Raw genomic sequence first — 22,871 nt, forward strand, 5'->3', positions numbered from 1 at the left:
ATAAATTTTCATTCTATCCTGTTCAAAGGCTAAATAGATATTTGCGTTACCTTTTAATAAAAATTAACCTTATAAACAGGTATGATATACAAGATAATAACAATGTCTACCACTTCTAAAAATATAAATTTACAACATACTGCTCAAGATCTAGAAACATTCTGAGGACCTTCAATATTCACTGAGAAATCACACCCGTGAATATTAGATATAATACATCTTCTGAGAACAAAAGACACAAAAAGAGGAGGAAAACAAAAAATATATATATATACAATCTACAGTGCCTAAGGAAAACTCAGGATTACAGCCTTACATATACACAGTGCCAACTAAGCCATTATCAAAAGTATCAAGTGAGTTTAGGGTCTAAGTAAAATTACAGATAAGGTAAGGTCCACTTTAGGCTCCACCCCACTCCATCTCTGGAACCTCTTCCTGCTACAGTTTACTACCACCAGATATACAATCTCTTTCTCTCTCTAGCTCTCACTCTCTCTCTCTCTCTCTCCAATCTCTCTCCCCCTTTATCTCCCCCTTCTCTCTCCCTCTCTCTCTCTACTCTATTCCCCCATTCCTGGACACACAGTGCCTCCAAATTATTCTTCAGCTATCATCTTAAATAGCAATTTTATTGAGTACCTATGAAGGGTTGTTAGTAAGGCTTCTACTGTTTCTTCCTTCTGCCCTTTATTTTGATGCTACACAAGTGCTGCACTCAACGTGCCAGCAAATTTGGAAAACTCAGCAGTGGCCACAAGACTGGAAAAGGTCAGTTTTCAATTCAATCCCAAAGAAAGGCAATGCCAATGAGTGCCCAAACTACCAATGAATGCCCAAACTACTGTACAACTGCACTCATCTCAGACGCTAGCAAAGTAATGTTTAAAATTCTCCAAGCCAGGCTTCAACAGTACATGAACTGTGAACTTCCAGATGTTCAAGCTGGATTTAGAAAAGACAGAGGAACCAGAGATCAAATTGCCAACATCCACTGGATCATGGAAAAAGCAAAAGAGTTCCAGAAAAAACATCTAATTCTGCTTTATTGACTATGCCGAAGCCTTTGACTGTGTGGATCACAATAAACTGTGGAAAATTCTGAAAGAGATGGGAATACCAGACCACCTGACCTGCCTTCTGAGAATTCTGTATGCAGGTCAAGAAGCAAGTTAGAATTGGACATGGAACAACATACTGGTTCCAAATCAGGAAAGGAGTATATCAAGGCTGTATATTGACACCCTGCTTATTTAACTTATATGCAGAGTACATCAGAGAAATGCTGGACTGGATTAAGCAAAAGCTGGAATCAAGACTGCCAGGAGAAATATCAGTAACCTCAGATATGCAGATGACACCACCCTTACGGCAGAAAGTGAAGAGGAGCTAAAGAGCCTCCTGATAAGCATGAAAGATGAGGGAAAAAGCTAACTTAAAACTCAACATTCAGAAAACTAAGATCATGGCATCTGGTCCCATCACTTCATGGCAAATAGATGGGGAAACAGTGGAAAGAGTGTCAGACTTTATTTTTGGGGGCTCCAAAATCACTGCAGATGGTGACTGCAGCCATGAAATTATAAGACACTTGCTCCTTGAAAGAAAAGCTATGACAAACCTAGACAGTATATTAAAAAGCAGAGACATTACTTTGCCAACAAAGGTCCATCTAGTCAAACCTATGGTTTTTCCAGTAGTCATGTATGGATGTGAGAGTTGGACTATATAGAAAACTGAGCGCCGAAGAATTGATGTTTTTGAACTGAGGTATTGGAGAAGACTCTTGAGAGTCCCTTGGACTGCAAGGAGCTCCAACCAGTCCTGAATATTCACTGGAAGGACTGATGCTGAAGCTGAAACTCCCATACTTTGGCCACCTGATGTGAAGAACTGGCTCATTTAAAAAGACCCTGATGCTGGGAAAGACTGAAGGTGGGAGGAGAAGGGGATGACAGAGGATGAGATGGTTGGATGGCATCACTGACTCAATGAGTTTGAGTAAACTCCGGGAGTTGGTGATGGACAGGGAGGCCTGGTGTGCTGCAGTCCATGGGGGTCGCAAAGAGTCGGACACAACTGAGCTACTGAACTGAGACTGAGAATCAGCCAGTAAATAAAATATTGACATATTAACACTGTAACATCTCTTTCCTACAAATTTCGCTTCCTTTACGGACTTTGAAAATGACTCCAGAGATGCAGTAAGAATGAGCCCTCACTTAAAACAGGATCATGTACTGACAAAGCAAAGTCAGAAAACTGAACCTCACTGTACAAATAAGGGAAGTCTCCTACACAACAGGTAATGTCAATACAGAACCAGTCAAGGAAAAGATACAGCGTGGATGATTGCCATATAGATAAGAATGTAGTACACATTGATTTGCTTGTTTTCATAAGGATAAGAAAGTAGGGTAAGGAGTAGGAAGTAATAAATTAAAGGAAAAGATGAAAAATATAAGCAAGTAAGAAGCAGCTTTAAAAAGGTGGAAAGGATAGTTACTCTTGATCTGAGGTAAAGAAGAATACTTAATTCCAATCACATTAATTAAAAAAAGATAGAAGGTTCATCAATAAAATTCATGAACCACTCCATCATGTTGAAATATACCTATTTTATAATTTGATTATCTAATCATGGCCAGTGAACGACCATGATCTGAAAATAGAAAGCAATTACCTCTAGAATATAGACGCAAAGGTCACAAAGAATAATAAAAACCAGATCAGATGGCAGGAGCATTCTTTTACTTCTCAGATGAAAGAGGCAGATAACTTAACCAACAAATCTCTAAATGGAGTTACAGGTCTGCTTATGCTAATTAAAATCTGAGGAATACAGCAGTCCCTCCTCATTCATAGGGTCCCAAAACCCCCAGTGGATGCTTGAAAATGCAGCAAACTGAGTCTCACACATACTACATTTGTTTTCTCCTATGCGCACATACCTAAGATAAAGCTGAATTTATAAATTCAACACAGTAAGAGATTAACTGATAATAAAATAATTATAACAATATACTCTAATAAAAAGTTACACGAATGTGGTTTCCATCTTTCAAAGTAACTTACAGAGATAATGCCTTTTGCATCTTAACTATGCGCTTATCACATACTGTGGCAGTAACTTTTCCAGTCTGAGGTAAGACAGCAAAACTAGTATGAATTCCTTTTCTCTTCTTCACAATTTCACAGACAGAAGATTCATTCCTACCATAGATCTTAGCAACCTCAGCCGACGACTTTTTCTTGTTTATTAAGCTTTCACACCTTTTCACTCATATGCTTTCTACTGGCATATCCGAGTGGTCAGCATCACTACTCTTGCACTTTGGGGCCATTATTAAATAAAATAAGGGTTACTCGCCCACAAACACTGGGATACTGAGACAACTGATCTGATAATCAAGAGGGCTACTCCTAAGCGACTAATGGGTAGGAGACGCTGGACAAAGGGATGATTCACATCCCAGGCAGAAGGGTGCACAGTTTAAAACGTGACTTATTTCTGGAATTTTCTGCTTAAGTATTTTCAGACCACACTTGACTGTGGGTAACTAAGGCTTCAGAAAGCAAAACCAAGGATAAGGAGGGGACTACACTTAATTACTTTTAACATTCAGGATTTCCAAAAGTGTTACCTAAAACTAGTACCTTGAACTTTATAGAAGTATAAGTCAGAAGATATGAAGTGATATTACTAAAGAAAAGAAAAATAAGCAAGATTACATGTTTATTTGATACACATCCACTGTTAAAGGTCACATAAAATCAAACCGTCATTTATTTCACTCAAATAATAATTCTTCCTATGGAAATACTGGAATAAGATTTTAAAACTAAATCAAAATGTGATATTTAAAAAACAAACAAAAAAATCACTGAAACTCTTACAAAGTATCCATCTCACCATCATCTTATTTCCCATATTGCTACTTCACTTTTTTTTAAAAGCAGTTTTAAACAGATGTGAATAAAGATTTAATGTCCACTTAGCCATTTAACTTATGAAATCTAGAAATAAAATGAAAAGAAACGTTTTTGAAGGCAAGATAAGTTGTCACACTACATAATATTTAAGAAAAAAGCAGGTGCAGTGATTTGAATATTTTTTTCTAAACCAGAAAAAAAAATTTGTTCAGAAATTTAGGTCTAAACAAGAGTAAACAGCTGAATGATTTTTACTTACTTACCAGCTAAAGTGTGAATAACTTCTGTTTCCTTGTTCCTTATTATACCAGAAAGTCTAAAACATTATTATCAAGCTCTGACAACTCTTCAAAAGGGACAAAAATCCCACTTTATATAAAAAATATAAAGAACAGCAATTCACTTACCAGCTCTGAAACATCTTCTGTGGACATACTCATTTATTTTTTAAAGCACTGAAGTGAAAACCGTATTACTAACAGATCTCAGAATAACCTGTAGCACCTCCACGGTATAAGTATAGTGCTCACAGGAAAGCTGCTTCAAAGCTCGAGCATTAGCATCTCCTACCACAAACACTCTCGGGCTAATACTCAAGTCCAACTAATAAAAATAACTTCTTTTCACCTCCTTTATATCTTATTACATTGGTATTCCTCTGGTTCCTCCGTACTGCCCCATGTTTCAACACTGGTCAAACTTTCAAGTGTACCTTGAATAGTAAAGCTCCTCCCACTCTCCTGCCCAACCTCCTCTGACTCACTCTCAGTGAATCAGACCATGGCCTCTACCATACCCGACACTCCTCAGTGAACAGAGTCCACTAACGCTTAGTAAATGCATACAACTAGTCAGCTGCACTATGAGCTACTCTCATGGTTATCTTAACCTTCAGAAAAAGTGAAAACTGCTCAGTCATGTCCAACTCTTTGTGACCCCATGAACTATACAGTCCATGGAATTCTCCAGGCCAGAATCCTGGAGAGGGTAGCCACTGTTCCCTTCTCCAGGGGATCTTCCCAACCCAGGGACAGAACTCAGGTCTCCTACATTGCAGGTGGATTCTTTACCAGCTGAGCCACTAGGAAGCCCTAACCTTCAGAAGAAAGGTATAACTTAAAGGGTATCAAACATGCTTATTACCTTTTTACTGAACACTAATCTACTCTTATGTTAAAGGTAACTAATATTACATTTTTCTGAACACTAGCTTTATAACCACAGCTTAAATTCCAACACCACTTCTAAAAGGAGAAACATCTATACTGTGCGAGTTTTTAGACTGTTAAAAACATGCATTATAATCTCTATTAAAATGCATCACCATCTAGATTATCTTGTGGAAAGATGGAATACATACACTTTTCCCTACTTCTCTCACTAACCAGTTTAAATTCGGAACATTACATAGACAGAATACAGAATAAAGAAGAAAATTTGATAGCATCAAATGTTAATGAGAACATTAAAGGAAAACACTCATTACACCACTGGTAGGAGTTTAAATTAGCGTATTTATTTAGTGAGAAACCTGACAGTTGATGCAGCAAATTCTTAGCTATGCACATAATCTACAAAGGGATGTTCATTGCAGCACTGTTTTTAATAGCTAAAAATTAGAATATAGCTAAATATTCATAAAATATGCCAAAGACATAAAATGGAACACTATATGGCTATTACAAATTGAATCCTAAAGGAAATGAACCCTGAATAATCACTGGAAGGACCGATGCTAAAGCTGAGGTTTCACTATTTTGACCACATGATGTGAAGAGCCAACTCATTGGAAAAGACCCTGGTACTGGGAAAGACTGAAGGCAAAAGGAGGTGACAGAGAATGAGGTGGTTAGACAGCATCGCCAATTCAATGGACATGCATCTGAGCAAACTCTAGGAGACAGTAACAGTGTGCTGTAATCCATGAGGTGGCAAAGAACTCTACACAACTTAGCGACTGAACAACAAAGGAACTTCTGGCATATGTGCTGCTGCTGCTAAGTCGCTTCAGTCGTGTCCGACTCTGTGCGACCCCATAGACGGCAGCCCACCAGGCTCCGCCGTCCCTGGGATTCTCCAGGCAAGAACACCGGAGTGGGGTGCCATTTCCTTCTCCAATGCATGAAAGTGAAAAGTGAAAGTGAAGTCACTGAGTCATGTCCAACTCTCAGCGACCCCATGGACTGCAGTCTACCAGGCTCCTCCGTCCATGGGATTTTCCAGGCAAGAGTACTGGAGTAAGGTGCCATTGCCTTCTCCGTATTTATGCACAGGTAAATACATACAAAACTGTGTTAGAAGGATACACACAGCTTCAGAACACGGGCAACTGGGAGAAAGAGAAATGAGAAGAGGGTAATAAGAAAAAAACTCAGTGTTATATGTCATGTTCTCTTTATTATAAAGTTAACGCTCTGAAGCAGAAAATAACAAAGTGACAACACTCTTACATTAAGTTCACAGATTCTTGTCCTACAGTTTTTGTAAAATATTTTCTAAATCATATATACAGATGAACTAACATTGCAAAGAGACACTGAAAACAGACATGTTAGCCACACACAAAAAATTTACAGTATCTATCATGTTTCATAACAGGCTACAAACATGATGTGACCTTTCTATCCATCTTCCAGCCCTATTTAAATGCTGCTTTTCAGTACAGTTATTCAAAACAATAACAGCAGCATGAGTTTTCCACAGGAAGCCTCACTGTACCGTCGACACCACAGTTCTGTGTTTACAAAGCACCATACTACTGTCCCACTGAAAGCTTATTTTCCAGTAGACAAAAAAATTACAATTTTTCCTTGAAACTTCTAATGCGCATCTGAAATGATAAAGCCAACTACCTTACTAAACTGGGGACTCTCCACTGTTGTTCATTACCTGTGGTTAACTTTTTGATAAAAATTCTGCTTTCAACCTCTTCAATAAATGGGGTTGGGAAAACTGGACAAGTACATGTAACAAATGAAATTAGAACACTTCCTAACACCATACACAAAGATAAACTCAAAATGGATTAAAGACCTAAACGTAAGACCAGAAACTATAAAACTCAGAGAAAAACACAGGCAGAACAGTCGACGACATAAATTAAAGCAAGATCCTCTATGACCCACCTCCTAGAGTAATAGAAATAAAAACAAAAGTAAACAAGTGGCACCTGATTAAACTTAAAAGCTTTTGCACAGCAAAGGAAACTCTAGCAAGGTAAAAAGACGGCCCCCAGAATGGGAGAATATAATAGCAACGAAACAACTGACAAAGGATTGACTTCCAAAATACACAAGCAACTCATACAACTCAACACCAGAGAAACAAACAACACACCCAAAACATGGGGAAAAGATCTAAACAGACATTTCTCCAAAGAAGGCATACAGACGGCTAACACACACAGGAAAAGATGCTCTACATTGCTCATTATTAGAGAAACACAAATCAAAACTACTATGAGATATATCACCTCACACCAGTCAGAATGGCCATCATCAAAAAGTCTACAAACAATAAATGCTGGAGAGGGTGTGGAGAAAATGGAATGCTCTTACACTGTTAGTGGAAATGTAAACTGATACTGCCACTATGGAGGACAGTATAGAGATTCCTTAAAAAACTAGGAATAAATTCATCATATGACCCAGCAATCCCACTCCTAGGCATATGCCCGGAGGAAACCAAAACTGAAAAAGACACAGGTACCCCACTATACTGACTGCAGCACTACTTACAACAGCTCTAACACGGAAGCAGCCTAGATGCCCATCAACAGACGAATGGATAGAGAAGTTCTGGTACATATACACACTGGACTATTACTCAGCCATCAAAGGAGCACATTTGAGTCAGTTCTAATGAGGTGGATGAACCTAGAATCTATTATACAGAGTGAAGTGAGTCAGAAAGAGAAAGATAAATATTGTATGCTAACGCATATATATGGAATCTAGAAAAATGGTACTGAAGAATTTATTTACAGGGCACTTAAGTGAAGAAGAACTAAAGAGCCTCTTGATGAAAGAGAAAGAGGAGAGCGAAAAAGTTAGCTTAAAGCTCAACATTCAGAAAACTAAGATCATGGCATCCAGTCCCATCACCTCATGGCAAATAGATGGGGAAACAGTAGAAACAATGGCTGACTTTTATTTTTCTGGGCTCCAAAATCACTACAGATGGTGACTGCAGCCATGAAATTAAAAGATGCTTACTCCTTGGAAGAAAAGTTATGACCAACCTAAACAGCATATTAAAAAGCAAAGACATTACTTTGCAAACAAAGGTCCGTCTAGTCAAGGCTGTGGTTTTTCCAGTGGTCATGGATGGATGTGAGAGTTGGACTATAAACAAAGCTGAGCGCCAAAGAATTGATGCTTTTGAACTGCGGTGTTGGAGAAGACTCTTGAGAGTCCCTTGGACTGCAAGGAGATCCAGCCTGTTCATTCTAAAGGAGATCAGTCCTGGGTGTTCATTGGAAGGACTGATGGTGAAGCTGAAACTCCAATACTTTGGCCACCTGATGCGAAGAGCTGACTCATTTGAAAAGACCCTGATGCTGGGAAAAATTGAGGGCAGGAAGAGAAGGGGATGACAGAGGATGAGATGGTTGGATGGCATCAATGGACATGGGTTTGGGTGGACTCTGGGAGTTGGTGATGGACAGGGAGGCCTGGCGTGGTGTGGTTCATGGGGTCACAAAGAGTTGGGACATGACTGAGCAACTGAACTGAACTGAACTGAATGAAGAAACAGACATAGAGAACAGACTCATGGACGTGGGGTGGGGGGAGAAGGTGAGATGTATGGAAAGAATAACATGGAAACTTACATTACCATATGTAAAATAGATAGCCAATGGGAATTTGCGGTATGGCTCAGGAAACTCAAACAGAGGCTCTGTATTAATCCAGAGGGGTGGGATGGGGAGGGAGATGGGAGGGAGGTTCAAACAGGAGGTGATATATGCTGCGTGGGTGCAGGAGGGCCTAGAGGAGCTATTCCACGTTCAAGGTCAGGAGGGGCAGCGGTGAGGAGATACCTCTGGTCCAAGTTAAGGAGCAGCGGCTGCGCTTTGCTGGAGCAGCCATGAAGAGATACCCCACATCCAAGGTAAGAGAAACCCAAGTAAGACGGTAGGTGTTACAAGTGGGCATCAGAGGGCAGACACACTGAAACCATAATAACAGAAAACTAGTCAATCTAATCACAATAAGACCACAGCCTTGTCTAACTCAATGAAACTAAGCCATGCCTGAGGGGCCACCCAAGATAGGTGGGTCATGGTGGAGAGGTCTGACAGAATGTGGTCCACTGGAGAAGGGAATGGCAAACCACTTCAGTATTCTTGCCTTGAGAACCCCATGAACAGGAGGAAAAGGCAAAATGATACTAAAAGAGGAACTCCCCAGGTCAGTAGGTGCCCAATATGCTACTGGAGATCAGTGAAGAAATAACTCCAGAAAGAAAGAAGGGATGGAGCCAAAGCAAAAACAATACCCAACTGTGGATGGGACTGGTGATAGAAGCAAGGTCCGATGCTGTAAAGAGCAATATTGCATAGGAACCTGGAATGCCAGGTCCATGAATCAAGGCAAATTGGAAGTGGTCAAACAGGAGATAGCAAGAGTGAATCAGCGAACTAAAATGGACTGGAATGGGTGAATTTAACTCAGAGGACCATTATATCTACTACTGCGGGCAGGAATCCCTTAGAAGAAATGGAGTAGCCATCATGGTCAACAAAAGAGTCCGAAATGCAGTACTTGGATGCAATCTCAAAAATGACAGAATGATCTCTCTTCGTCTCCAAGGCAAACCATTCAATATCACAGTAGTCCAAGTCTATGCCCCAACCAGTAATGCTGAAGAAGCTGAAGTTGAACGGTTCCATGAAGACCTACAAGACCTTTCAGAACGAACACCCCAAAAAGATGTCCTTTTCATTACAGGGGACTGGAATGCAAAAGTAGGAAATCAAGACACACCTGGAGTAATAGGCAAATTTGGCCTTGGAATGCAGAATGAAGCAGGGCAAAGACTAATAGAGTTTTGCCAAGAAAATGCACTGGTCATAGCAAACACCCTCTTCCAACAACACAAGAGAAGACTCTACACAGGGACATCACCAGATGGTCAACACCGAAATCAGATTGATTATATTCTTTGCAGCCAAAGATGGAGAAGCTCTATACGGTCAACAAAAACAAGACCAGGAGCTGACTGTGGCTCAGATCATGAACTCCTTATTGCCAAATTCAGACTGAAATACAAGAAAGTAGGGAAAACCGCTAGACCATTCAGGTATGACCTAAATCAAGTCCCTTATGATTATACAGTGGAAGTGAGAAATAGATTTAAGGGCCTAGATCTGATAGATAAGAGTGCCTGATGAACTATGGAATGAGGTTCGTGACATTGTACAGGAGACAGGGATCAAGACAATCCCCATGGAAAAGAAATGCAAAAAAGCAAAATGGCTGTCTGGGGAGGCCTTACAAATAGCTGTGAAAAGAACAGAAGCGAAAAGCAAAGGAGAAAAGGAAGGATATTCCCATCTGAATGCAGAGTTCCAAAGAATAGCAAGAAGAGATAAGAAAGCCTTCTTCATTGATCAATGCAAAGAAATAGAGGAAGAGAACAGAATGGGAAAGACTAGAGATCTCTTTAAGAAAATTAGAGATACCAAGGGAACATTTCGTGCAAAGATGGGCTCGATAAAGGACAGAAATGGTCTGGACCTAACAGAAGCAGAAGATATTAAGAAGAGGTGGCAAGAATACACAGAAGAAAAAAGATCTGTACAAAAAAGATCTTCAACCAAGATAATCACGATGGTATGATCGCTCACCTAGAGCCAGACATCCTGGAATGTGAAGTCAAGTGGGCCTTAGAAAGCATCACTACGAACAAAGCTGGTGGAGGTGATGGAATTCCAGTGGAGCTATTTCAAATCCTGTAAGATGATACCGTGAAAGTGCTGCACTCAATATGCCAGCAAATTTGGAAAACTCAGCAGTGGCCACAAGACTGGAAAAGGACAGTTTTCATTCCAATCCCAAAGAAAGGCAATGCCAAAGAATGCTCAAACTACCACACAATTGCACTCATATCACACGCTAGTAAAGTAATGCTCAAAATTCTCCAGGCCAGGCTTCAGCAATACATGAACCATGAACTTCCAGATGTTCAAGCTGGTTTTAGAACAGGCAGAGGACCCAGAGATCAAATTGCCAACATCCACTGGATCATCAAAAAAGCAAGAGAGTTCTAGAAAAACATCTATTTCTGCTTTATTGACTATGCCGAAGCCTTTGTGTGGAATAAACTGTGGAAAATTCTGAAAGAGATGGGAATACCAGACCACCTGACCTGCCTCTTCAGAAACCTACATGCAGGTCAGGAAGCAACAGTTAGAACTGGACATGGAACAACAGACTGGTTCCAAATAGGAAAAGGAGTATGTCAAAGCTGTATATTGTCATCATGCTTATTTAACTTCTATGCAGAGTATATCTTGAGGAACGCTGGACTGGAAGGAGCACAAGCTGGAATCAAGATTGCCAGGAGAAACCTCAGATATGCAGATGACACCACCCTTATGGCAGAAAGTGAAGAGGAACTAAAAAGACTCTTGATGAAAGTGAAAGAGGAGAGTGAAAAAGTTGGCTTAAAGCTCAACATTCAGAAAACGAAGATCATGGCATCCAGTCCCATCATTTCATGGGAAATAGATGGGGAAACAGTGGAAACAGTGTCAGACTTTTATTTTCCGGGGCTCCAAAATCACCGCAGATGGTGACTGTAGCCATAAATTTAAAAGACACTTACTCTTGGAAGAAAAGTTATGACCAACCTAGATAGCACACTGAAAAGCAGAGACATTACTTTGCCAACAAAGGTTCATCTAGTCAAGGCTATGGTTTTTCCAGTGGTCATGGTATGGATGTGAAAGCTGGACTGTGAAGAAAGCTGAGCGCAGAAGAACTGATGCTTTTGAACTGTGGTGTTGGAGAAGACTCTTGAGAGTCCCTTGGACTGCAAGGAGATCCAACCAGTCCATTCTAAAGGAGATCAACCCTGGGATTTCTTTGGAAGGAATGATGCTAAAGCTGAAACTCCAGTCCTTTAGCCACCTCATGCGAAGAGTTGAGTCATTGGCAAAAGACTCTGATGCTGGGAGGGATTGGGGGCAGGAGGAGAAGGGGATGACAGAGGATGAGATGGCTGGATGGCATCACGGACTCGATGGACGTGAGTTTGAGTGAACTCTGGGAGTTAGTGATGGACAGGGAGGCCTGGCGTGCTGTGGTTCATGGGGCCGCAGAGTCGGACGCGACTGAGCGACTGAACTGAACTGAACTGAACTGATGGCTGATCCCTGTTGAGGTTTGCCAGAAAACAACAAATTTCTGTAAAGCAATTATCCTTTAATAAAAAATAAATTCATCATAAATAAATATATGGCTAAAAGAAAATTTTAAAAATTCTGTTTTGTAATAATTTTATGCTTACAGTAAAGTTGCCAAGGTACTGCCCACAGTTCCCATATATCTCCCATATATATGCCACATTGATACCTGGCCTTACTTTATTACACTTGTCAAAACTAAGAAATTAACACTAGTACATGACTACTAGCAGAACCACTGACTTATACAGATTTCACAGGTTTCCCCTAACATCCTGTTTCTGCTCCAGCAGCCAATCCGGGACACCACAATGCATGTCTCACTATGGTCCTCAGTCTCTTTTCAACATCAGTCTCTCAGGCCTTCCTTGTTTTTTAATGACCTTTAAATTTTTGAAAAGTACTGATCAGATAGTTGTAAAATGTTCCTTAACTTGGGTCAGTCTGATTTTTTTTCTCACAAATGGACTGCAATGATAGGTTTGGGAGAAGAATAAATACCAGAGGCTCAGTAGATACATGGTATCAGCATAATTTATTACTGATGATGTCAGCCTTGATCACTTGGTAAAGGCAGTATTTGCTGAATTTCTCCACTGTAAAGTTGCCATTTTTCTCTTTCATCTATTCTTTAGTCCAACCTACACTTGAAGGATACTTGGGGGTGGGGACAGTATTTACAAATATTATTTGGAATAATTCTGTAAGATTTATCCTTTCTATTCCATTACTTACATAACAATCTATTTATATCAGCATTTATTTATTGAGACTCGTGCATTATCTATCTTCTCTTCAAATACTAGGTTATTTTGATGTTCAACCAGCTTTCCAGTTGGCACCAATGTTGCCTTGACATGGCCCATCATTTTGTTTTTTCCAAATTCTTACTCTTGGCACTCCTAGCTGCTCCAGGCTCATCCTGTGAACATCGTGTTGCAGCCACAGGATCAGCCATAGGATCACTCCTCCCAGGAGCCTCCTTTTACTGGAAAATGATATTCTGAAACCAAGATCTGAGCACCGAGCATACTCACTGATACTGGTGTGTCACTGCTTCCAGGCCCTCAGTGGAAGAAACGAGGAATATATATATGCCTGTGTACTGACCGGCGTATAAACACACACATATAGAATTATTTCTGTATGTATCTGTATATATTTTAAATTAAACATGAGTTCATGCTAATGTCTCCCAACTCTAGTCCACCCTGTGGTTCATTTTAAACCCAGATTAAGCTTCCCTCCATCTCCAAGCAAACACAAACAGCATCCTCTACTAGCAAGCAGTTCATTAAATCCAAGTTCTACAATTAACTGAACTGTAACAGGACAGGAAAATATATTTTAAGATGGGAGTCCCATGACAGGTCATCTCCACTACTGTGACCACATGTCAGCACAGAGACTACCTATCAGCACACAATTCAAAAGAGAACCATAGTAATACTTCTTACTAAGTTCCTTTTTTTTTTTAACCACTGTTGTATTATTTCAACATATTTTTCCTGAAAAGCCACTTTCCCCACTCACCCCCAAAAAAAGAGAGAGAGAGAGGAGAGGCCAATGTTGCAGCGTACTACAGACAGACTAAAGGCAGGCCACTTTAAAAGGAAGAAAACAAAACCATTATGTGATTTTCCTTGTATCATTCTACCAACAAAGGCAGATTTAATTTGACTGTGTTTAAATGCAGTTATTCTACTTCAATTTTGACAGCATCTGCTTTACACTCCATTTTAGATTAGAAGAAAGTCAATTTGTAAAGTAAAAAATAAACAAAAGAGCTCAATTTCTACTACAGCTTTTCTCAGGTCTTTTGAGAGGTAAAATGTAGTTAGTTCACCTTCTCTAAAATCAATTAACAAAGTATGTGTTCATACTTAGTAAAACCGCAGCTGAGCAAATATTTACGAAGCATTCACACTGCACAGACATTCTAACAACTACTCTGTAAGTTGGACAAACCAAATGAGAGATAGACTCGAGCCTTCCCAAAAGAGCTCACAGCCACAGATTCATGAGAAGAGGGATGTGGCTGAATGTAAGAAAACTAATCTAGAAAATAAAGACAACTATAGCAGTGTTAGTTGCTCAGTCGTATCCAACTCTTTGCAATCCTACGATCTGCCCATGGAATTCTCTAGGCAAGAATATGGCGTGGGTTGCCATTCCCTTCTCCAGGGCATCTTCCCAACCCAGGAATTGAACCGGGATCTCCTGCATTGCAGGCAGATTCTTTACTGTCTGAGCTACCAAGGAAGCTCTGGGTTAAGACTATTATAAATGGCGTGTAAATACACAGATATCTTTTACTTCTTTTTTCCTCCTCTAAACTTCTGAGAACTTTTTTAGTTTGTAATATATTTAAAAATTTTGATTGTTTTCTGGCAGAAGTGACTAGAACATTATTTAAAAAGGAATGACTGCTGCAATGCTAAAGCTTAAAAATAAGAATACAAGATTCTCAAAGGGGTTAGAAGAGCAACAAAACCCAGGAAGTGTTTTTCCTCGCACTTGAGTAAAGAGGCAACTATCTCAGATTTCAGTTCAGATTCTGTTTTATTAGCTAACCAACCTTGGGTAAACACCATTTAACCTCTCAACCTACATATCATTGATTTAAAATGGGGCTATCATCTGCCCTACTTCCTCCACAAGACGTTTAGGATTAAATGGAAATGTAGATAGCAAAACTCTTTGCAAATTACAAAGTGCTACCTAAATTACAGGTAGACAGGTACACACACACACACACACACACACACACACAGTTTTATAATCCCCCAGGACACCAGGCAACAATAACATTCATTACAATGATACCTGAGTCTCCAGTTATTTTAATTCCTCAGATGAAAAATTTATCTATTTTTGTGTTAAAAATATGTGTCTGCATTTCTTCAAGATTAAATCCTAGGGAGCAACAGCAAGGAATTAACCGAGAATGCTTACCTTAACAAAATTATCAGGAAACATTCCTCTCCTCCCGTTCAGTTCCCCTTCCAGCCATCCTTCCTCCTGCAGCTTCCTCACGTTCCTGATGACTTCCCCAACTCGGATCGTTAACTCATCATCATGGATAGCATCGTAGTCATACTCCACAATATAGTCAACTAAAAAAAAAGAAACAAACATCTAAAAAACTTAACTCATGAAATACTACTAACCATATTAATAAACTTAAAACTAAGGAACCTATTTAGCAATGATTAATACAACAAAGATACCATCAAGGCTTACCTCAGTTTTTAATATTTGGCTACATCCGCAAATTTCTTTTTTGCCTAACTATAATGCACAGTTCCAGTGTTAAGGAGAAACCTCAACACAACGTACAATTTATCTTGTCAGTTATTCTGACCATCAGCTATACATCCTTTGTGACAAACTCTAAGGTGGTCCCCACGATACCCATCTCTTGATATTCATGCCCTTGTGTAATCCTCTCTCCTTCAGTGTGAACGTGATCTATGACTGACTTCTAATCAACAGAATATGACAAAGATGATGGATTGTATGTGATGACATAAGACTGTAATATCCCCTTGCTAGGAAACTCTGTAACTTCCTGGCTTTGAAGTCGCAAGTTGTTTTGTTGAGCTGGCCTATGGAGAGGGCCACGTGCAAGTAACTGAGGAAGTCTCTGGATGAGAGCCCACAAACAACTGAGGCCCTCAGTCCAACTGCCCACAGGGAGCTGAATAATCCCAGCAGCCTCGTAAGCCTGGAAGCAGATCCTTCCCCAGCTGAGAAGCCGGCCATGAGCAACACACTGATTGCAGCCCTGCAGAGGACGTAGCCATGCCTGGACTGAAGAAACCACAAAAACCGTGAGATAAAAAATGTGTATTATTTTTATCTGCTAAGTTTGTGGCGATATTTTTCACAGAAGCGCAGAAAATGAATACACCCTGAAATGAAAGCTGTTAAGGATTTTAAGGTTACAGGACAGCATATAAGCATACTATTAACATTTTAACTAGTTATACCACCATTACCTTTTCTTCCTCCTATAAGAATGATTAAGAAAAAAGAACACATATACACAACTACACCAAAAAAGAAAAAAAAAAAGGAAAGGGAGTATAGGCAGACACTGTTGGCTACCAAACAAACAGCCATTCCCACACCGACTCCGACTCCTCCTTCCTTTCTCACTGAACCCTGATTTTATTCAGGTATTCTGGAACCCTGTACTTTTACAAGTGAAGCTTCTCTCAGACTCAGAGGGTTAAACCCAGAGGGTTAAACTATTGTAGATCAGTACTTCTCAAATACTAACGTACAATCAGGTCATCTTGTTGACTTTGGGAATCTTGCTTAAGCGCAGACTGAGTAGGTCCCAGGACACCTAACACTTCTGGTCAAGGAGACAAAGGTCTGAAGAGAACTGATTTATAGCAGGTGCTCCCTAGGTGGCTCAGTGGTAAAGGATCCACCTGCCAGTGCAGGAGATGCAGGGACACAGGGGATGCAGGTTCAATCCCTGGGTCAGGAAGATTCCCTGGAGAAGGAAATAGCAACCCACTCCAGTATTCTTCCCTGGGAAATCCCAATGACAGAGGAGCCTGGTGGGCTAAAGTCCACTGGGTTGCAAAGTATCAGACACGACTGAGCATGCACACAGATCACACACAGATTTATGGTAATCTCATTCATATTCTCTATCTCACTCACACACACACACACACACACACACACAGACTGGTTTTCAAATACAGGTATGATGGATCGATTCAGACCAATACAATGTAAGTAGGGGTTCTTGAAAGGTTTTATTTGATCTTATAAACAAAACACAAGGAAAGAGTGTTCTCCTACAGACTTTGGATATTCTTCATTGAAAATGTAATGGCCAAAACTGCTACAACTGGATTAGACAAGAAAAACAGCAGATAGGCTTAGAATACAAGAAAGGAAAGATGAAAATGGCTTGGATCTTTACTAGACTGATCCAACTGCTAAGCTAACCAGCCCTATAACTTTTAGATTTCTTGTTACAGAAGCAGTTTTTTTTCTTAACTTTTAAGTAAATTCTAGACGAGATTTGTATTTGCAGCTGAAAACATACCAATCTGAGAAGGGAATTAGCAAGAAATTTTAAATTCCTGAAAATGGATCTATAAATGATAAAGCTAGAGCTCAGAAAACTTAAGGAAACTATAACTGAGACATCAAACTGCTCTGCAGAACCCCAGAAAGGCCAGAAATTAAGAAAAGGAGCGCTCATGGGAAAAACAGAACTGAAAATAGAGAAATTAACATCTCATGGAAGAGACCCATTATTAACCACAACAGTTCTGAGACAACAATAACTGAGAAACTATAACTGAGACATCAAACTGCTCTGCAGAACCCCAGAAAGGCCAGAAATTAAGAAAAGGAGCGCTCATGGGAAAAACAGAACTGAAAATAGAGAAATTAACATCTCATGGAAGAGACCCATTATTAACCACAACAGTTCTGAGACAACAATGGTACATAGGCAGGTTATTTTTCTTCAAAGGTAAAATACTAACGGGTTAATCTCAGAAACACACACACACACGCGCGCGCACACACACACACACACACACACACTAGTCTGGGGGAACTAGTAAAGCTACTATGGATGAGTGATGGTTTCCTAGAAAAATGACTTCTGATAACCCAGAATTTAGAGGTCTCCAGAGCAATGGGTGGTTTCCAACCTACTAACTCTAAAATAAAATTTAAAAGTCATATCCATATAAAGAGCTCCCAATCGGCTTTTTGCTTTTCATTTATTCATAAATATGAATAGTAGACAACAGTTAACCATGAAAGATGATGATAAATTGAAAAACTACTCCTGGATGAAGCACACAGCAACCTCTCCCCTTCCAGAATGATTCAGTACTAAAGTCATTAGGTATAGAAAAGCATAGTAGGGGGAAGGGAGACCAAGGAGGCGAAGGAGTCTGAGAAGGTGTGAGAAGACAGGGATCAGCAAGAGTAGAGAAGGTACCCAAAGCTAGGGCAGGGGTGGCAGCGACGCCATCAGAGCCAAATAGGGTGAGAAGGGTGTCCGTCTGTGGCGGTTCCCCAAGTGCAGCCGATCACAACTCGAAGGTAGGGTGAGGAAGGCGTCCATGCAGAGGCAACATGATATGGCATGCCAGGTCCCAATCACGGTGGTGAGGGCATCCAAGCTGATGGGCAGCTTGGTGAGGAATGTCAGAAGCCACACTGTACTGGGGGTAGGGCCAGATCACCATGCAGAGGAAAGGTAACCTAGACGGAGGGTGGAGGTCACCTAGAACCAGGTCGAACAGCCCATGCCAGAGAAGAGGGTGTCCATATAAGGGTGGGGAACGACTGGTTACCTCTAGGAGAGTTCATCAAATAAATTAAGGACAATGGAAGCCAAGTTTCTCTATGAAAGGAAGGGAGTTACAAACATGATGGGAAAAGACTTCACTTAACCCTATGATACTAAATGGGAATGAGAAGTATCACCATGAACTCATGGTTTTCAATACATAGACATTCACATACACATAAAACACAAATGTACCACACAGGCATACAAGCTCTATCCACTGAAAGGGCCTGAAACCACAACCTCTCAATGAGCAAACCTAATACTGAGATCTTATAAAAACCACTTTCTACTGAAACAAACCAGGAATCCTTGGGAAGATATGCAATTCTAAGGCTTAGGCAGGAAAAGTACAAGATAAACCTGGAACATGATGTTATGCCAGAAAGCAAGGAAGTTCTCAAAGAAAGATAAGCTGATGTCCAAGGACACGGAGAAGTAGTATCAGAACAGATCCTACTGGCCAAGTCAAGACAATCTGAGCGTCAAAATAAATGATGAAAAAACTAAAATGAAATAAACGATAGTGTAACAATATACCCCACTGAATAAAGCAAAAAAAAACCATGAGTCCACACATATACAAATAAATGTTTATTTCTTACATTTTATAATTGAACTGTGATTAAGTAAAAGATCCTGATCTGTAGAAAACACTAAAATATTCAGGAGAAAAGCATCAGTCAGGAAAAAACTCTTTGTATTGGACTTTAAACATTTCTACAACTTAATGTCTAAAAATTTTAAAAGATTTAAACTGTACAAATTTTTACCCTCAAGAGATGTAATAAAGTTCCTAAAATCAGAACAGAATGTTATTTAAAAAAAGAAATATGAAAAGAAAAAGCATTTGGCAATATATCTTCCAACAAGTCGTATTAATTTTTTTTTGCAAAGGTAAAGACAAACCCAAGAAAATTTTATCAAAACAGGTAGAGAGACATAAAGAAAATATAAAAGAACAGACAAGACACAGATAATCAATTCAACACCCAAATAACGGTTCTAGGGAAAAAAAGAGAAAACAGAGAATAGGTAATGAAATAATAGAAGAAAATATTCCAAAGCTATATGAAACAAATCTTCAAACAGAAAGGGGTCTGTGAGAGTCCAGTACAACAGAAAAATTAAAAAGTAACTTCTTGGGAGTGGGGGGCGGTGAACTCAGAGACTGGGACTGACATATACACACTACTGATACTATATACGAAATAGATAACTAACGAAAACCTACTGTATATCTCAGGGAACCCTACTCAACGCTCTCTGCTATGTTGTGTTTAGTTGCTCAGTCATGTCCGACTCTTTGCAAACCCATGGACTGTAGCCCACCAGGTTCCTCTGTCCGTGGAATTCTCCAAGCAAGAATACTGCAGTGGGTTGCCATGCCCTCCTTCAGGGGATCTTCCCAACCCAGGGATCGACCCAATGCTCTATGGTAACATAAATAGAAGGAAATCCAAAAAAAGAGGAGATGTGTATGCACACACATACAGCTGATTCATTTTGCTATACGGTAGACACTAACACAACATTGTCAAGTAACTATATTCCAATTAAAAATTAATTTTAAAAACATATCCTAGAAATTCCTCTGAGAAGAAATAAAAGGTTCATATACAAAAGAATGAAAATCATATTCATTAGGAGACTTCTCACTGGCAACAACAGATTCCAAAAAAGAAAATAAAAAGGCAAAGCCACCTAAGTACTGAAGAAAAACGTATTCCATATTCAAGATATAACATTGTCAGACAGACAAGGACAAAGAAAATTAATTCCTACATGTGCAATTTGGCCACCTGATGCAAAGAGCTGCCAACTCAATGGAAAAGACCAATGTTGGAAAAGACTGAAGGCAAAAGGAGAACAGGGCAGCAGAGGATGAGATGGCTAGATAGCATCACTGACTCAATGGACATGAATCTGAGCAAACTCCAGGAGACAGTAGAGGAGAGAGAAAACTGGCGGGCTGTAGACCACAGGGTCGCAGAGTCAGACATAACTCAGCAACTGAACAACACAATACATAGGCAATTACATGTATTATCCGACAAAATAAGAACCAAAAGAGAGGGTACAAAATTCAAGAACCAGTGAAGCCAGTTTTAGAGTAAGAAAAGTTCTAAGACAGTAATTGTGCAACAGATCTAAGAACAGTCTAGATTAAGCAGGAGACAGAAAGTTGAGGAAGTATTTGGGGGCAAAAAAGAAGCAAGAGCCAGACTGTGAAATTGTATACTATCCTTAAGAATCTGGAATTCAAAGAGACAATAAAACTATAAGGAGAAGAAAAACTAAAGAGACTAGAAACTTCTGAAAAGGCAAAGAGCTATACAGTGTTGAAAATATAACCATCATATACACTACTTGGCTGCAAAATTATAAGTATTTACATGGTCATAAAAACAGAGACTAGTTATTAATTTTAACACTGAAAACCAACCTATAACAAAACAAGAAGGCTATGTTATGGTTACAGAACAAAATGTAAATATTAACAAGACTTCACATTATAGGATAAAGTAAATATTGGGGAGGTTGATAAAGAGAAAGGTAAATCTTCATCATACAAACTCCTAAGTCCAGAAATAATGTGTTAGTTGCTGAAAAAGAAATAGAAGTATAACTATAAAACTCAGAATTCAGAAAGGTATCCAAGAGAGAAATAAAACCGTATCAGGATAAACAAAGAACAGAAGTGAGATTACAAGTAAGCCAAATCTTTACCTATCATATCAGAAGGTTAAAAACGCAAGTATCCAATCAGAGACAGCTACATAAACTTGTTATTTAGAAATACAAAAGCCAAAAAAATCAAAACTGAAAGATTAGATAGTTCTAAGTTGTTTCCCTCCGGAGAATGAGAACAGAGGAAGAGAACAGTAAGGCAAGGAAATACTGCTTTTCCATTGTTGTGGTTCAGTCGCTAAGTCATATCCAACTCTTGGTGACCCCATAAACTGTAGCATGCCAGGCTCCTCTGTTTTTATAGCATATGCAGGTATTACTTCTATAAGATTTTTTTTTTTAAAGAAAGCACTAAGTATTAAAGGCGGCTTGTCCAATATTATTGTAAAGATGTTTATAACTCATGATTCTATGTTTCATAATTTAAAAGTTTAGAGTCAAAGATAATTTCTCCTAAAGAAAACACCATATGGTAAATAAGGTTAAATTCTTGCCCTTTTATTTTAACGTCTGGCCACATCACGCAGCAGCATGTGGGATCTCAGTTCCCCAACTAGGGGCTAAACCCATGGGTTCATTGGGAGCACAGAGTCTTAACCACTGGACTGCCAGGAAGCCCTTCTTGCCCTTTTAAACATCTTTAATTAGGCGTGTAATATCATTCTAAATAATAAAGGTTATAAAACAAAGGTACTATAATAACTTATTTTTGTAAAAAGGGAAGAAACAAACATATGCACAGAAAAATATAAAGAGTTACATTCCAAAATGTTAACAGATGCCTGAAGGGATCTAAGATGCTGTTTGTTATCTCTTTTTAATATAATATTTCACCTTTAGTAAAGAATTAAGACTGGGGCGGCAGATTGGGATTTTGGGGTTGACACGTACTCATTGCTTTATTTAGAAGAGATAATCAATGAGGACCTACTATATAACAGCAGGAAACTCTGCTTGGTATTTATTCCGTAACAGCTAAATGGGAAAAGAATCTGAAAAAGAATAGATACATGTAGATGTATAACTGAATCATTTTGCTGTTCACCTGAAACTAAAACAACATTGTTAATCAACTATACTCCAATTTTTTTAAAAAATTAATCTCATCCGAAAGAGAGGATAGGACTTGGCCTCATCCTGATCTCTAGGAAGAGTTTTTTTGTTTATTGAGGGATTCTGAAGTTCCTCAGACACCTTTGTTGCCTGAAGACTTTACCATACAATGTCATTATGGTGGGGCTTCAAACCCTGTTGCAGCTGTTCTACCTCTGGAAGAGCTAGACACTAAAAAGGTCAGTTACCTGGGCAGTCAACTCTATCTTTCCAACAAAACTCTGGACACTAAGACTCAAGTGAGTTTCCCTAGTTGGCAATACTCTCCATGCTGTCACACATCCTCACCAGGATTTAACGCCATCCAAGACTTTAGAGAGACTGACATGTCGGGTACCTTCCTGAAATCTGCCCCAGGCTTCCGTCCCCTTGACGAACCTT

The 22,871-nt window shown here is 39.4% G+C and overlaps 1 protein-coding gene across 3 annotated transcripts in view; it reads right to left on the reverse strand.

Moving 5' to 3' along the window:
- Nucleotides 1–22,871, reverse strand: part of CD2AP (CD2 associated protein) — an 88,003-nt gene that overhangs the window by 43,614 nt on the left and 21,518 nt on the right. For 2 of the 3 annotated variants that reach the window (XM_018039013.1, XM_018039012.1), the window contains exon 2: nucleotides 15,299–15,459. In XM_018039013.1, coding sequence (XP_017894502.1) covers nucleotides 15,299–15,459 — 161 coding nt within the window. Of the gene's footprint in view, nucleotides 1–4,340; nucleotides 4,603–15,298; nucleotides 15,460–22,871 lie in introns of those variants that run through there. The other variant, XM_018039014.1, reaches the window with a different exon arrangement.

Source organism: Capra hircus, chromosome 23 (genome assembly GCF_001704415.2).
Source record: "Capra hircus breed San Clemente chromosome 23, ASM170441v1, whole genome shotgun sequence".
Taxonomy (NCBI): Eukaryota; Metazoa; Chordata; class Mammalia; order Artiodactyla; family Bovidae; genus Capra; species Capra hircus.